This window comes from Salmo trutta, chromosome 13 (assembly GCF_901001165.1).
Source record: "Salmo trutta chromosome 13, fSalTru1.1, whole genome shotgun sequence".
NCBI classification, from domain to species: Eukaryota; Metazoa; Chordata; class Actinopteri; order Salmoniformes; family Salmonidae; genus Salmo; species Salmo trutta.
In genome coordinates this window covers 3201319-3218021 of record NC_042969.1, presented here as the reverse complement: position 1 = coordinate 3218021, position 16703 = coordinate 3201319, and the positions used below count along the sequence as shown (strand labels likewise).

At 41.1% G+C, this 16703-nt stretch overlaps 1 protein-coding gene across 1 annotated transcript; it reads left to right on the top strand.

The window, feature by feature from the left end:
- The first annotated feature begins 165 nt into the window (after window positions 1-165).
- Window positions 166-16213, top strand: cul4b (cullin 4B). The gene is made up of 21 exons (XM_029770650.1): window positions 166-523; window positions 913-1326; window positions 1668-1783; window positions 2322-2425; window positions 3178-3247; window positions 3375-3448; window positions 3561-3723; window positions 4147-4236; window positions 4737-4819; window positions 5042-5109; window positions 5307-5425; window positions 5812-6004; window positions 6273-6377; window positions 6537-6647; window positions 6989-7074; window positions 7274-7372; window positions 8016-8129; window positions 9518-9623; window positions 11383-11555; window positions 12246-12398; window positions 14950-16213. Exons 1-21 carry the CDS (start codon window positions 505-507, stop codon window positions 15043-15045), a joined length of 2556 nt encoding a protein of 851 aa, XP_029626510.1. The 5' UTR covers window positions 166-504; the 3' UTR covers window positions 15046-16213.
- Window positions 16214-16703: the final 490 nt, after the last annotated feature.

Genomic DNA, 16703 nt, shown 5'->3' with positions numbered 1-16703 from the left:
ATTTTTCCGATTAGAAACGACCTTTTTAGTCATAAAAAATATTTAATTCAGCTTTTGTTAAATTCGTTACATTTTTTTTGTAGCGGGTTAGGAGAATGAACGTAACAGGTTAGGGGAAATAGTTAGGGATAGCTAAAATGCTAAACATGTCAACTTCTGTCGTTAATTTGACAAAAGCTAAATCCCTTCTAGCTATGACCCCCAAACCGAAGGTCCAGAATATTTACGTGTGCCCTCCCGTCCCCTTTTCCTTCTATCCTTTCAATACGTTGAAAATATATCCTAAACTTTAGAAAGTAAAACATAGCTGGGTGCATTAAAACACATTATTATACCATGACATAAATAAATCAGTGCTTTGCGAGATTCCACTACACGGCGATGAATTTACACCGTCTCTGGCGCCATCTCGTGGCAAATGACAGTGAGCAGCTAAAGAACGCTTGCTAACTAGCATAGGCACTTTTGCAGCAGGAACGTGGGGCAAAGTACTTCCGGTAGGTCATGGAATCGCTTGTAGAAGGTACGTTTTGATACTGAACTTTTCAGTTGTTATTTTATTTCCATTTATCACATTACATATTTCGCCAAGAAATAACATACTTTATTTGTTGCCGATAAAACTAAGTACAACTCCACAACGTGGATATTCGAGAGAGGCCAAGACAAGAGGAAGCAATAATCAACCATCTTTATTCTGCTAGCAGCAAACATAACAAGAAAAGAGAGGATCTTAGTGTGGCTGTAGTTTGCAATTTATTGTATGTTTCTTAGCTACTTGTTAAAGACCGGATTCAAATTTTGGAATATAGCAAGATTAAGCTTGGAAACACAACTCGTTCACCCACGGCACACCTGGAGGTTTATGATTAGTAGACTGGCTATATTTTATTTTTTTCATGTTTCCAACAGGTTTACCTTCCCCTAATCCCCCACCGCCAACCCAAGAGGCTAGACCAGCAGCTTCAGATGTAAATAACGACAGCAGTAGTATCACGAATTCGAAGAAGAGGAAAATCAACCGTTCTGAGAGGGAAGACATTAATTCAATATCGTCATCTCCTAAAACCAACAATTCCTCTTCTTCCTCCACCTCGCAACAAATCCAGAAGAAGTTGAGGTTCGAAGATTCAGTAGATTTCATAGGACTGGATGTGAAAATGGCTGAGGAGTCTGCATCGTGTTCTTCTAACAAGACGAAAACAGTGTTTTTGGCTGGGGTTGTTGGGCATCATGCAAACGGGCTGACGAAGACTGCAGGCTCCACTACCTTCTCCAACAGCAAACCTGGAGCTGCAAAGAAACTAGTAATCAAGAACTTTAAAGGTAGTATATTCAAAACATTCAAGTGGTGCATGCAGTATTCATATTAGTCCCTTCTAGTGAAAGTTTCTACTAAAATGGTGCTAATTACTTTGCCTAAAATTATATCTGCTTTAGTCTTTCTAATCTAGCTATGCAAGTTTAAAGTGAATATGTGAGTCAGTAAAATCCACAATGATACACTATTTAAATTCCTGACATGATGCAGCTCATTTGTCTGAGTATTGTTATAGTTACATATGTTGTCTTAAACTAATTATGTTTTAAATTAACTGTAGGACAGTTGAAAGGACACAACAGAAAATGACCGTTCTCACGCGGTTCCCCGCTAATTTTCTTCACAGAAAAGCCCAAATTGCCAGAGAACTACACACACGAGACCTGGCAAAAACTAAAGGAGGCTGTCGAGGCCATTCAAAACAGCACTTCAATCAAGTACAATCTTGAGGAACTCTACCAGGTACCAGAAAATTCTGCACCTGCCTCATTTCCCTTCAGAACAGCCCTGGGTCATGTTCGTTAGGCACCAAACGGAAGAAAACAGACTGAAACAGGGTGTTGCAACCTTGAATGTCCAAAAATAATTGCCTGTTTTCGTTTTCCGTTGCTAAACGTTTTATGCTTTGTGCCCTGATGAATACGACCCTGTAGTTATTATTATGATTGGCCACAGATGGGAAGTCTTCATCCTCCCCTGTGAGTTTCATGACCTTGGCTTCTTATTCAAGCCCTGTGATTTAGCAGTCGGTAAGCTAAACACAGTCCGAACAAATAATCTCTTTTTTTTTTCACTGTGTCTTTAGGCCAGTATCTTGTGAAAGAGCTTGACAATAATTCACGTGATATGTCTGCACTATTTAATAGCTGTGTTTGGTTATGGGATGTTCAGATTATATGACCTGAGTGTAGTCTTCTGTAGGGTATGACATGCATAGATAATCAGTGTTTTAGCCCTAAAATGCAATAAACTTGATAGTGCTTATCTTTTTGTTGTTTAGGCTGTCGAGAACCTCTGCTCCCATAAGATATCTGCCAGGCTCTACAAACAGCTACGGGTGGTTTGTGAAGATCACATCAAGGCACAAATCGATCAATTCAGAGAATATCCTTTTCTGGGTGTAAACAGATGGTACTAGAACGATAACATGTTTAATACAGTTCAATATATGTTTAGACATTGTTCAGTCCTTGATCACTCAATGTAGGCTATTATGATAAGTCAAATTATTTTATATTTGAACTACAGGAACTCAAATCATGTCATTATGAAGTTTGATATTGAGTGCGTGTTTTTTTGTAGTTTGACATTTGTTTTATACATTTATTTTGGTTGGTATTTTCTCCCCAATTTTGATCTTGTCTCTTCGCTGCAACTCCCCAACGGGCTCAGGAGTCGAAGGTCAAGTCATGCGCCCTCCGAAACATGACCCTCCAAACTGTGCTTCTTAACACCTGTCTGCTTAACCCGGAAGCCAGCTGCACCAATGTGTTGGAGGAAACGCTGTTCAACTGACGACCGAAGTCAGCCTTTCTTTTACCTTTATTTAACTAGGCAAGTCAGTTAAGAACAAATTCATATTTACAATGACGGCCTACACCGGCCAAACCCGGACGACGCTGGGCCAATTGTGCGCCGCCCTATAGTACTCCTGATCACGGCCGGTTGTGACACAGCCTGGGATTGAACCCGGCTCTGTAGAGACGCCTCAAGCACTGCAATGCAGTGCCTTAGACTACTGCGCCACTCAGGAGGCCCTTGAATGCATGTCTTTTTAATCATATGTACTGAGATGACACTGCTGCTGCTTTGTTGTTATGCGTATGTACCTGCTACATCCTTGACTCTGTGCTCACGGATGTACTGGACAGTACCCTCTTCCTAAAGAAAATAGACAACTGTTGGCAAGATCACTGCAGACAAATGGTATGTCTTTATGACTCTTGTCTTCGACAGGATATCATTTGATAGGTGTTATTCAATGGATTTATAATGAATATGATTATACATGATTTCTTTACCGAAAATTCTTTTTTGTAAAATATTTTTACAGATCATGATTAGAAGTATATTTTTGTTCTTGGACCGCACCTATGTTTTACAAAATTCAATGCTCCCATCAATCTGGTGAGTTGCTCTTCCTCAAATAAACATTCTGTGTCGTAAACATTGATTATGTCATCTCTAGCCATATTATGCCAATAGTTATGGTTATTTATATCACCCCTGTTCTCTTCAGGGACATGGGCCTAGAGTTGTTTAGGTTTTACATAATCAGCGACATGAAGGTCCAGAGCAAGACCATCTATGGCATCCTGCTGCTCATCGAGAGGGAGCGCAGCGGCGAGACCATCGACCGCAGCCTGCTCCGGAGCCTACTGAGCATGCTCTCTGACCTGCAGGTATGGCTCTGCCCCTTCACACAGGGCGTAGGGAAAGTCTACTCAGTGGATATCTTGTTCTATTGGCCCGGTCCAGAATCACCCCTTAGCCCCTACCCACTAAGCACTTGTGTAGATCTGAAAGGATTGGAATGCTTATCCTGGACCATGCAATTGGTTATTTGGCTCCAATTCATTGTACTACTCAACATTCAATACTCCCATACAGTAATACAAACACTACCGTGTCTACGAATGTGTTCTTAATTGACTTGCCTAGTTAAATACAGTGAAATAAATACAAGTCTGACAAAGCAAGGGGTGTTTGTCAGTTGTTATTTGCAATCGGCAGCACCTGCATCTGGATTCGAGTTGATGTGATCTCAGCTCCGCCACTTGAGAAATGGCTTTAATGACACCCAATGTTCTCCCCTCTCCTGACAGATTTATCAGGACTCCTTTGAGCAGCGCTTTCTGGAGGAGACTAATCGGCTGTATGCTGCTGAGGGACAGAGACTGATGCAGGAGAGAGAGGTGATTTATCCCTCCAGGAAGCGCAACACCGCTAACTGTCTGAGTCTGACTGGAGGCAGCATTTTGATAGTCTGGTCCCATATTTGTTTGTACTGTATAGCCAAAAAATGACAATGATCATAGGAGTTGGTAAGATCTGTTATTGCTCTCTTGCCAACTTCTATGATCTTCACATTACTATTATATTACTGCACTGTTGGTGCTAGAATCATAGGCATTTCACTCCACCTGCGATAACTTCTGCAAATCGAAACTTTGATTTGATTTTACTCAAATTTGATGTTTGGCTATACAGCACAAACCGATCTGGGACCAGGTCGGTTTGCATTTTGAGTCTTGAGTCAACTTAGTTACTGCTGGTAAAAAAATATTTGAACTGCTTTGTTATTTTGGATTGATCTGATATGTGGGGTGATTTTACATATACTAGATGTTTGTTTCACCCTGTAAGGATAGGCTGCTGTTTGGCTTCGTATCCCAAATGACTAATGTCTCTTCAGGTCCCAGAGTATCTCCATCACGTCAACAAACGCTTAGAGGAGGAAGCGGACAGAGTCATCACGTATCTAGACCAGAGCACACAGTGAGTTTTTCTTACTTGATTGGATCACTTTTAGAATACAAAGGGGCTAGTCTTCCAAAAGCCTGTGAGTATTGTGGTCCTCTGTTTTAAGTTCTACATTTGACGCAATTAATCTTTGCTTTGCTGCCTTCTTGGCACCGGTCTCAACTGGATCTACCAGTGTGCATATAAAGGATGAAAAGAGAGCGATTGACTCATTTCCTTCCTCTTAATTTTCTTCAGAAAACCTCTCATTGCCACTGTGGAGAAGCAACTACTGGGTGAACATCTCACTTCAACTCTGCAGAAAGGTATATATTAGAAACTACCGACTTGACGCGCTGGGACATTTATTTATTTGCTTACAATCGTGACAGTTTAACAGTGTAAAAATAGCAATATTATTGTCATCACATGAGGACATTATATATTTATATATATATATCTATCTCTATCAAAGATGGACTGTTTAGTACCATGAACTAAATTGCTATTTTTCCATCTCCAGGCTTGAATCACCTGCTAGATGAGAACAGAATCCAGGACTTGTGTCTTCTCTATCAGCTTTTCAGTCGCGTGAGAGGGGGCGTGCTAGTCCTCCTACAGCATTGGATCGAGTACATCAAGGTATGCTTGAAAAGATCAATGGTCTTTAGGTCAGCAATTCCACCCCCTAATCAGTGATTTCCTCTTACTAATTAACATTTTGGAGGTGTGGGGACACTTCCTTCCAAGTACAAAACAGTAGAAAAATTGGATCATTAATTTGTACAGTATATTTGGGCTCCTGGGTGGTGCAGCGGTCTAAGGCACTGCAAATCAGTGCTTGAGGCGTCACTACAGACACCCTAGTTCGATTCCAGGCTGTATCACAACCGGCCATGATTGAGAGTCCCATAGGGCAGCTCACAATTGGCCCAGTGTCGTCCGGGTTTGGCCGGTGTAGGCAGTCATTAACTGACTTGCCTAGTTAAAAAAAAAAGTGACCCTTGACACCTACGAACCTCTCACAGGCCTTTGGAAGTACGATCGTCATTAACCCTGAGAAGGACAAGACCATGGTACAGGAGCTCCTGGACTTCAAGGACAAGGTGGACCACATCATCGACATCTGCTTCATAAAGAACGAGAAGTTTGTCAATGCCATGAAGGAGGCTTTTGAGACCTTCATCAACAAGAGACCAAACAAACCTGCTGAGCTCATAGGTTGGTATTGCATGATGATCATCTTATGAATGTAATCTTGGTTCCATGAAGGAAGGAAACTAGATCTAGTGCTATCGCTATGGGAGAAATTGACACTACTACATAAAATGACAGAAAGAGAGCTCCCCTTTTTCAAAATGTTTGTGTATTATGCTCCTGTCAGTTGAAAGCTACCTTATAAAGCTATTAAGCAAAACTTATTTTCCAGATTTTCATAAGTGAACTACAAAAAAAATTAAATAAAACAACACATGGTTATATTTTGTAGCAAAACACGTGGATTCAAAGCTAAGGGCGGGTAACAAGGAGGCGACGGACGAGGAGCTGGAGAAGATGTTGGACAAGATCATGATCATCTTCCGATTCATTTATGGTAATGTCGTCCCAACATATTCAGTTATGGTAATGTAGTCCCATATATTCAGCCAACCATCTACTTCCAGGTCCTTTTAACTCTCTCCTCTTTGACAGGTCTCTTAGAAGTCTGTCTTTGTACTTGAACTTTATATTTCCCTTTTGGATTCTTGAATAGGCAAAGATGTTTTTGAGGCCTTCTACAAGAAAGATCTGGCCAAGAGGTTGCTGGTAGGAAAGAGTGCCTCCGTGGATGCCGAGAAGTCCATGCTGTCGAAACTGAAACATGGTCAGTGTGTTTCCCCATCAGACTTGGTTTCAAATAGTATACATTTTCTATCAAATGGCTGTGCTTGATTGACTGATGCAATGAAACCAATGGAATAGTCCCATAATTGCAACACCAACCCTACCATCTGACACTCGAGGCATGCTCAAACACTCAAAATAATATAAATATTTTTAGTAGTATTTTGCCAAGGTCTGCCCCATACACCACTGTCTACATCAGAACACACCACTGCCATTAGCTACTACTATAAACTATACAAATACAACTCTTAACAAACAACTATGAAGCATGTGATACTGAATGAGACCACTAACTCGTAATCTTGGTCCTTTCTTTAGAATGTGGAGCAGCATTCACCAGCAAGCTGGAAGGCATGTTCAAGGACATGGAGCTTTCCAAGGACATCATGGTGCAGTTCAAACAGGTACGTACACATGCTTCTGGAATAGGAAAGACCATCAGTAGTGATATCTCAGTTTTAGGGCAACAATATCAAATGCATTACGCAGTCAGCTATAGATATGTAAGGGGGAAAAAGCTTGTTGTGGCAATATTTGGACATCAAAATAACTTGAAATATTAGCCTATGTATTTTTTTTCTACCTTTTCTCTATTACATGCAGTGTCAAAACATCCCTGGTAACATTGAGCTGACGGTGAACATCCTCACCATGGGATACTGGCCCACCTACATCCCAATGGAGGTCCATCTGCCCGCAGAGGTTACAAATATCGAACCCTTCAGGCTCTTTTGTTTTATGACCTGATATGTAATACATTTGGTTGGTATCCCAAATGGCACCCTGTTCCCTTTATAGTGCTGTACTTTTGACCAGGACCCATAGGACTCAAAAGTAGTACACTATACTGGGAATTGGTTTATTATAAAAAGCAAAAATGTTGATACAAAAAAAATTCTAATCATTGAAATTACAAAGTCATTTATGGAATATTAGGTTTGTATATTGTGTAAAATCAATACCTATTGGCATGTGTTACATTGAAAATTGTACACTGTTTCTTTAAGAACATCAATTTTGTGAGCAATGACATCCTGAAAAAGCTATCCCTTTTCTCTTTCTTTCTGTGCCCCCAAATGTTTGGATATACTGGTAAAGTTACCAAGTTGTTAACTAGCTAGCTACTGAGGCAACATGACTGAACGAGGTGTAAACAAATGACCCCCCCGTCAATCCACGATAGGAAGAAAAACACATATCTGTGCTCGCTTTTTCCCCATCTAGGCCACTCAGAAACAACGGTACAGCAAAGCCTAATCGCCACAATTATTATCTAGGTCATTAATTTTTTTTATCGACCTGTCCTCAATGTTTATTGTTTAACACTTCTGCCCCTCTTGTCCAGATGGTGCGACTGCAGGAGATTTTCAAGACGTTTTATCTGGGCAAGCACAGCGGCAGGAAGCTACAGTGGCAGTCGACATTAGGCCATTGTGTTTTAAAAGCTGAATTTAAAGAGGTAATATTTCACTCATTTACACTGAACAAAAATATAAATTCAACATACAACAATTTCAAAGAAAAAGAAAAGGGTAGGGGCGTGGATCAGAAAACCGTTCAGTATCTGGTGTGACCACCATTTGCCTCATGAAGCGCGACACATCTCTTCCGCATAGAGTTGATCAGGCTGGTTGTGGCCTATGGAATATTGTCCCACTCTTCAATGGCTGTGCGAAGTTGCTGGATATTGGCGGGAACTGGAACACGCTGTCGTACACGTTGACCCAGAGCATCCCACACATGCTCAATAGGTGACATGTCTGAGTATGCAGGCCATGGAAGAACTGGGACATTTTCAGCCTCCAGGAATTGTGTACAGATCCTTGCGACATGGGGCCATGCATTATCATGCTGAAACATGAAGTGATGTCAGCGGATGAATGGCACAACAATGGGCCTCAGGACCTCGTCATGGTATCTCTGTGCATTCAAATTGCCATCGATAAAATGTAATTATGTTCGTTGTCCGTAGCTTATGCCTGCCCATACCATAACCCCACGGCCGCCATGGTTCAAAACGTTCAGCAAACCACTCGCCAACCTAACGCCATGCACGTTATCCGCCATCTGCCTAGTACTGTTGAAACCGGATTTCGTCTGTGAAGAGCACACTTGGCCGTTGAAGGTGAGCATTTGCCCACTGAAGTCCGTTACGATGCCGAACTGCAGTCAGGTCAAGACCCTGGTGAGGACAACGAGCTGAGCTTCCCTGAGACTGTTTCTGACAGATTGTGTAGAAATTCTTCGGCTGTGCAAACCCACGGTTTCATCAGCTGTCCAGGTGGCTGGTCTCAGACAATCCCACAGGTGAAAAAGTTGGATGTGGAGGTCCTGGGCAGGTGTGGTTACACGTGGTCTGCGTTGAGAACGGTTGTACGTACTGCCAAATTCTCTAAAATGACATTGGAGGCAGCTTTTGGTAGAGAAAAAAACATTAGGTTATCTGCAAACAGCTCTGGTGGACATTCCTGCAGTCAGCATGCCAATTGCCTGCTCCCTCATCTCACATCTGTGGCATTGTGTTGTGTGATACAACTGCACATTTTAGTGGCCTTTTATTGCCCTCAGCACAAGGTGCACCTATGTAATGATCATGCTTCTTAAAATTCCACACCTGTCAGATGAATGGATAATCTTGGCAAAGGAGAAATGCTCACTAACAGATGTAAAGAAATTTGCACAAGGTGTTAGCCAAATAAGGTTTTTGTGCATATGGGACATTTTATTTCAGCTCATGAAACATGAGACCAACACTCTACATGTTGTTTTTGTTCAGTGTAGTAGATTTAGACAGAATTTTTTTTTTTACTTTTCGTATTCCTGTCTTGTTTGTTGTTTCCCAAATAGGGCAGAAAAGAGCTTCAGGTGTCCCTGTTTCAGACGCTAGTGCTGCTCATGTTCAACGAAGGAGAGGAATTCACCTTGGAGGAGATCAAGCTAGCTACAGGAATAGGTTTGTATGATCACAATGTAGCACATTCTGCTGAATGTCTGTCATCACACAAATCATAATAGATCAAATATAGCAGTCATCTTGAAGTTGATCAATTTATTTTCAGAGATTTTGCTTAAACAGTAGAAATTATCAATATCATCTTTTGTTTTGTGAGAACCACAATCTTCTGCCAAGTCCTTTTGGATTGAGTTTGTGTTGACCTAAAGTGGGATGTGCGTGCGTATGTACAGTGCCAATAGAAAGTATTCACACCCCTTGACTTTAAAAAATACATTTTTGTTACAGCCGGAATTTAAAATTGATTAAATTGAGATTTTCACTGGCCTACACACAATACCTCGTAATGTCAATTTAATAATATTTTTTGAAATTCTTACAAATTAATTACAAATGAAAAACTGTAATGTCTAGAGTCAATAAGTATTCAACTCCTTTGTTATGGCATGCCTAAATATGTTCAGGAGTAAAAATGTGCTTAACAAGTCACATAAGTTGCCTGGTCTGACTGTGAAATAATAGTGTTTAACATAATTTTTGAATGACAACCTGATCCCTGTACCCCACACATACAATTATCTGTAAGATCCCTGAGTTGAGCAGTGAATTTCAAACACCGATTCAAATATAAGGGAGGTTTTCCAATCCCTCACAAAGAAGGGCACCTATTGGTAGATGGGGTAAAATGTATTTTAAAAAAGCAGACATTTTAATGATCTTTTTGAGTATGGTGAAGTTATGCATTACACTTTGGAGGGTGTATCAATACACCCGGTCACTACAAAGATACAGGTGTCTTTCTTAACTCAGTTGCCAGAGAAGAAGGAAACCGCTCAGAGATTTCACCATGAGGCTAATGGTGACTTTAGAACATTTGGAGTTTAATGGCTGTCATAGTAGAAAAACTGAGGATGGATCAACAACATTTGTAGTTATTCCACAATACTAACCTAAGACACAGTGAAAAGAAGGAAGCCTGTACAGAATACATATCACAAAACATGCATCCTGTTTGTAACAAGGCACGAAAGTAGTACTGCTAACAAAAAATTGGCAAAGCAAATAACTTTTTGTCCTGAATACAGTCTTACGTTTGGTGCAAATCCAATACAACACATTACTGAATATCACTCTCCATATTTTCAAGCATAGTGGTGGCTGCATCATGTTATGGGTATGCTTGTAATCGTTAAGGGCTGGGGAGTTTTCCTTTTATATTTATATTTATATATATATATATAAATAAAAAATGGATTGGAGCTAAGCACAGGCAAAATCCTAGAGGAAAACCTGGTTGTCTGCTTTCCACTAGACATTGGGAGAGGAATTTACCTTTAAACAGAACAATAACCTAAAACACAAGGCCAAATAAACACTGGAGTTGCTTACCAAGAAGAAAGTAAGTGTTCCTGAGCACGCCAGGTTATACTTTTGACTTAAATCTACTTGAAAATCTATGGCAAGACCTGAAGATGGTCAACAACCAATTTGACAGAGCTTGAAGAATTGTGCAAATATTGCACAACCCAGAAAGACTAACAGCTGTAATCGCTGCCAAAGGTGCTTCTACAAAGTATTGACTCAGAGTGAATACTTGTGTAAATGAGAGATTTCTGCATTTCATTTTCAGTAAATATGCTAAAATATCTAAATGCGTTATCTTAATATCTAAATCCATTTTGAATTTGGGCTGAAACACAACAAAATGTGGAATAAGTCAAGGGTATGAATACTTTCTGAAGGCACTGTATATGTGCAGAGGACGGCGAGCTGCGACGGACCCTGCAGTCGTTGGCGTGTGGCAAGGCACGGGTCATCCACAAAGTCCCCAAGAGCAAAGACGTGGAGGACGGAGACAAGTTCTCCTGCAACGATGACTTCAAACACAAACTCTTCAGAATCAAGATCAACCAGATCCAGATGAAAGAAACGGTAAATTCTCTCACTCACAGCAGGGTTGTGTTCATTAGGATAATTGTTTTTTAAAGGTTTTTATTGGACTGCAGTTTTATTTTTGTTCTTTTTTTTTTGGACGGGTCCAGGTAGTCCCTGCCTGTTCCAGTTTTGGTGCATTTCAAATAGGAATATGAGTGCCAGTCTAGTCTAGTTGTAGCACTGATGGTACAGAGCTAGCCAATGCCCTCTAGAGGCAGGTGTTCAAATACCAAGTCTGTCACTCGCCACTATATGTTCCCACTTCATCAGTCTCCTCCAATAGTTAGGTTTCCATTCAATTGGCAACAGGTTTTCATGCAAATATTGTAATATCCACATAAATAAAATTTTCCCACCAGAGATGTGTTACCATCAAATTGAGTCGTTGTGGATAAGTCTGTGCGTGATGACGTAGTGCACATAAAAATAACTTTGACTGTCAGTCAAACTGTTTCCTCCACATTGGTGTGGCTGACTTCCGTGTTAAGCGAGCAGTGTGATAAGAAGTAGGGCGGCCATGTGGGTTATGTTTCGGGGGGCCCATGTCGTGACTTTTTTTATCCAACATTTTACTCGCATAAGAAGGTTGGATGGAAACCTGGTTTATTTTTACCGTCTATAAAGCAGAAAAAACTAGGGAAAAGGGAATATTAGCCACTTATTAAATTGGTGAATTGTCCTTGGTAGGTGGAAGAGCAAGCCAGCACCACGGAACGAGTCTACCAGGACCGGCAGTATCAGATCGACGCCGCCATCGTCCGGATCATGAAGATGAGGAAGACTCTGAGCCATAATCTCTTGGTGTCGGAAGTGTACAACCAACTCAAGTTCCCCGTCAAGGTGAGTAAATGGGGAACAAACATGTTTGAAACACATGACCTTGTGTGCAAGAAGATAACTATTCACTCGGGTGAGGTTCCCAAATGCCTTGTGGCTAATGTGGTATTTTATTTCTCTTGATGACCCAAACTGACTGGCCAACCTACAGTGCATTCGGAAAGTATTCAGACCCCTTGACTTTTTCCACATTTTGTTACGTTACAGCCTTATTTTTAAATTGGTTGTTTTTATTTAATCAATCTACACACAATACCCCATAATGACAAAGTGGGGAACTTTTTATTTGTATTTTTGCAAATGTATAAAAAATAACATCTTATTTACATAAGTATTCAGACCCTTTGCTATGAGACTTGAAATTGAGCTCAGGTGCCTCCTGTTTCCACTGATCATCCTTGAGATGTTTCTACAACTTGATTGGAGTCCACCTGTGATTTAATTCAGTTGATTGGACATTATTTGGAAAGGCACACACCTGTCTCTATAATGTCCCACAGTTGACAGTGCATGTCAGAGCAAAAACCAAGCCACGAGGTCGAAGGAATTGTCCGTAGAGCTCCGAGACAGGATTGTGTCGAGGCACAGATCAGGATAAGGGTTGCAAAAAGATTCTGGAGCGTTGACGGTCCCCAAGAACGCGGTGGCCTCCATCATTCTTAAATGGAAGAAGATTGGAACCACCAAGACTCTTCCTAGAGCTGGCTGCCCAGCCAAACTAAGCAATCGGAGGAGAAGGGCCTTTGTCAGGGTGGTGACCAAGAACCCAATGGTCACTCTGACAGAGCTCCAGAGTCTTCTGTGGAGATGGGAGAGCCTTCCAGAAGGACAACCATTTCTGCAGAACTCTACCCAAGCCTTTATGGTAGAATGGCCAGATGGAAGCCACTCCTCACTAAAAGACATGTGGCAGCCTGCTTGGAGTTTGCCAAAAGGCACCTAAAGGACTCTGACCATTAGAAACAAGATTCTCACGGTCCCGTGTGGCTCAGTTGGTAGAGCATGGTGTTTACAACGCCAGGGTTGTGGGTTCGATTCCCACGGGGGGAAAAATGTATGAAATGTATACATTCACTACTGTAAGTCGCTCTGGATAAGAGCGTCTGCTAAATGACTAAAATGTAAATGTAAAGAAACCAAGTTGGAACACTGGCCTGAATACCAAGCGTCACGTCAGGAGGAAACCTGGTACCATCCCTACGGTGCAGCATGGTGGTGGCAGCATTATACTGTGGGGATGTTTTTCAGCGGCAGGGACTGGGAGACTAGTCAGTATTGAGGGAAAGATGAACGGAGCAAAGTACAGAGATCCTTGATGAAAACCTGCTCAGGACCTCAGACTAGGGCACAGGTTCACCTTCCAACAGGACAATGACCCGAAGCACAGTCAAGACAATGCAGGAGTGGCTTCGGGACAAGTCTCTGAATGTCCTTGATTGGCCCAGCCAGAGCTGTGCGGCGACGCTCCCCATCCTACCTGACAGAGCTTGCGAGGATTAGCAGAGAAGAATGGGAGAAACTCCCCAAATACAGGTGTGCCAAGCTTGTAGTGTCTTACCCAAGAAGACTCGAGGCTATAATTACTGCCAAAGGTGCTTCAGCGAAGTACTGAGTAAAGGGTTATGTAATTGTGTTTGGAGGATATATTGGCACGGGTGTTTCGTCTCGGGACGCAAACCGTGCCAATATATCCTCCAAACACCGGCTTCGAGGGCATTATCACTTTTATAAAATGGGTTACCATTATATTGAAATAATGATTGACATATTTTCATTCATGTTATTCTGATGAATTTATTCATACCATTTCATCCTTCCACGACATATAGTCCCAATGCAAATCTAGGGTTGCTACTCAAGCCAGCAGTTTGTTCATTGTATCGGTTAGGTTGCCATAGTCGTGAAGCCTTGAGTTCTATATCTGTGGATGCGACCCAGTTGTTCGTTGTAAATGTTCCGTTGCCAGTTCTTATCCCTTGCTTGCTAGCTAATATTGTCAAGTCAAACAGTGCAGCCAGAATAATAGCATAGTGGCTGCTTTTGTGTTTGACCAGTTTTCTATTGAAATTTCTTTTGACATAAAAATCATGCTAATCCATGATTTCGACTGGGTGAGAAAAGCTGCCTGCCTGTCTCTCATTCCAACTCCCGACCCGTTCATTACTATGGAACAGCTGGAGATCAAATTTCAATATTGAAACAATGTTGCAAATATCAGAGAGACAGCAAGGTTTATTCAAATCTCTGCTGTTGAAAACCAAAACAAATGGGAGATAATGTCTAGATGCTTCTTACAGTGGAGATCAAGTTTCTAAATGACCTAGCTGGGCTGATGAGACAGTGGATTGCTGAATAGGCATTTCAACGTCATAGACTTAGCCAGCGGTAACTTGTGAAATAGACATCAGCTGGAACACTGTTATAACCAATCAGCATCCAGGATTAGACCCATCCGTTGTATTAAGATGCATCTAAACTGTACAAGCACTTCATAGTGGACTGTTATTTTCAGGTTTCATGTTTTTCTGTTTGCTAACACTCATCTTCTCAACAGCCTGCTGACCTAAAGAAGAGAATAGAGTCTCTCATTGACAGAGATTACATGGAGCGTGACAAGGAGAACCCCAACCAATACAACTATGTGGCTTGAAGAGGAGGAGGGGGGGGGGGGGGCAGGTGGTCCAGTCAGGCTGAAGTCTTCTCTGAGCACTCGGTCCCTTGGATGTCAGCGTTACCCTCTTCAACCCAGCGACCGACAACTGAATGGATACTGCTCTGCGGGACTTTGTCAGGGGCCTGTTTTCCTGTGGACTGCATGCCCATTAAAACAAGAATATCGTCCATTCTTTTCTCAGTCCCGCTCAGTGAGAATTGGACTTAGCTACCTTGGACAAGAAGAAAAGCAGACAAACCAATGTTGTTCAGTTCTTTTTTTTTTCTTTCTATTTTTACAGAGGGGGGGGAAAAAGTTTCTTTTCAATCATAGATCTTTGTCCATCGGCGTTCTGCGCCTTGTTTTTTTAAGTCACTACTTTTTACTTTTAATTCACTCTGTACTATCCCATGCGCAAATGTTCAAATGCATATCATTGCTCTTACCATACTACACTTGGAAGAGAGCGAAACAAAACTGAAGCTTGTCTCAATGTTGCATGTGAGACCCATGGATAAACATTCACAGTAGGATTTTATTTTTCTGTGGTGGATTTCAGTGTCAGATGTGGACACCTGCAGCCAAGTCATACGATTCTCCATAGCTGTTAGTCTCAAACTACTCCTGTTCATCAACAGCAATCAATGAGACGATTAAGTAGCTAGGCGATATTATGAGGAATTGACAGTACGTGCCAAAAATGGAGCACTTTTCTTATAGGGGTTGTAAATGCTGCTAACCAAACACTAACTTTTACTTGTTATATGCATTTAGTTTTCCATTTCACTTTTGCCCTGATTGTTTCAATGTTTGCTTTTTGTATATACAAGACTTTACAAATGCATTGACATTTTAAGTGCAAACAAACTTGGACAGTCACCTCGCCTTTAGGTCTTTTTCTTAACTCCTAGAGATAATCTACTACTAAAAGCACAGCGACATAAGTCCCTGTTACCCCTCACGTTTCCAAGTATAATATCTCAATTTACAAGCATTATATTCTTTGTAAGTCCTCTCTGTAGGGCTTATGGCAGGCCTTGCATTTGGGCATTAATGGAGTTGTTTTGAAATCGCAACAGATAAAAATACTTTGTTTATTGAGAAATCATGCTTGACTGGACTTTGCCATGTGTCTGAATAAATTGTTTTCTTGCTTCAGATTAAAGTAATTGTCAGTGTTTCTATGTTTTTTCACCCCCCCATCTATTCATTTTCCTAGACATTCTTGCAGTTTCTCACAATGCAAGGCGAAGTTGACATCCTAATAAATTATGAGAGGATGAAATGTCTTGAAGAATCAATAATTATGATTTCTCATCGGGACAGATTTTTCTTGTTTAAATTCCATAGAAGATTAATATCAGCATTTTAACCATTTTAATACTCCTATTATCAGAGGTACAACAAATGTTTCCCCCCTTGCTTTCACTATCCTGAAAGGCTTATTTATATATTTCCCCAAGAGTGAGAGAGTTTTGCATGCAATATATATTGGGTTTCCAGCTGGAAATATCTTTTTTTTACAAAAACGAATCCATATTGTCACACGATAATGTTAAATGTGTTTTCCTCAAGGAGGAAAGAATAGGGTTTGTTTGTTTGGGGGATGTGTGTCACAAAATAAGCTGGAACATGATAGGTTACATGTTTTCTAT

Bases quoted from the DNA above. Each gene is read 5' to 3' on its own strand.
- cul4b (XM_029770650.1), top strand. The intron at 1,327-1,667 runs GTAGTATATTCA...TTTTCTTCACAG, and splicing joins AGTAATCAAGAACTTTAAAG to AAAAGCCCAAATTGCCAGAG. The intron at 5,426-5,811 runs GTATGCTTGAAA...AACCTCTCACAG, and splicing joins ATTGGATCGAGTACATCAAG to GCCTTTGGAAGTACGATCGT.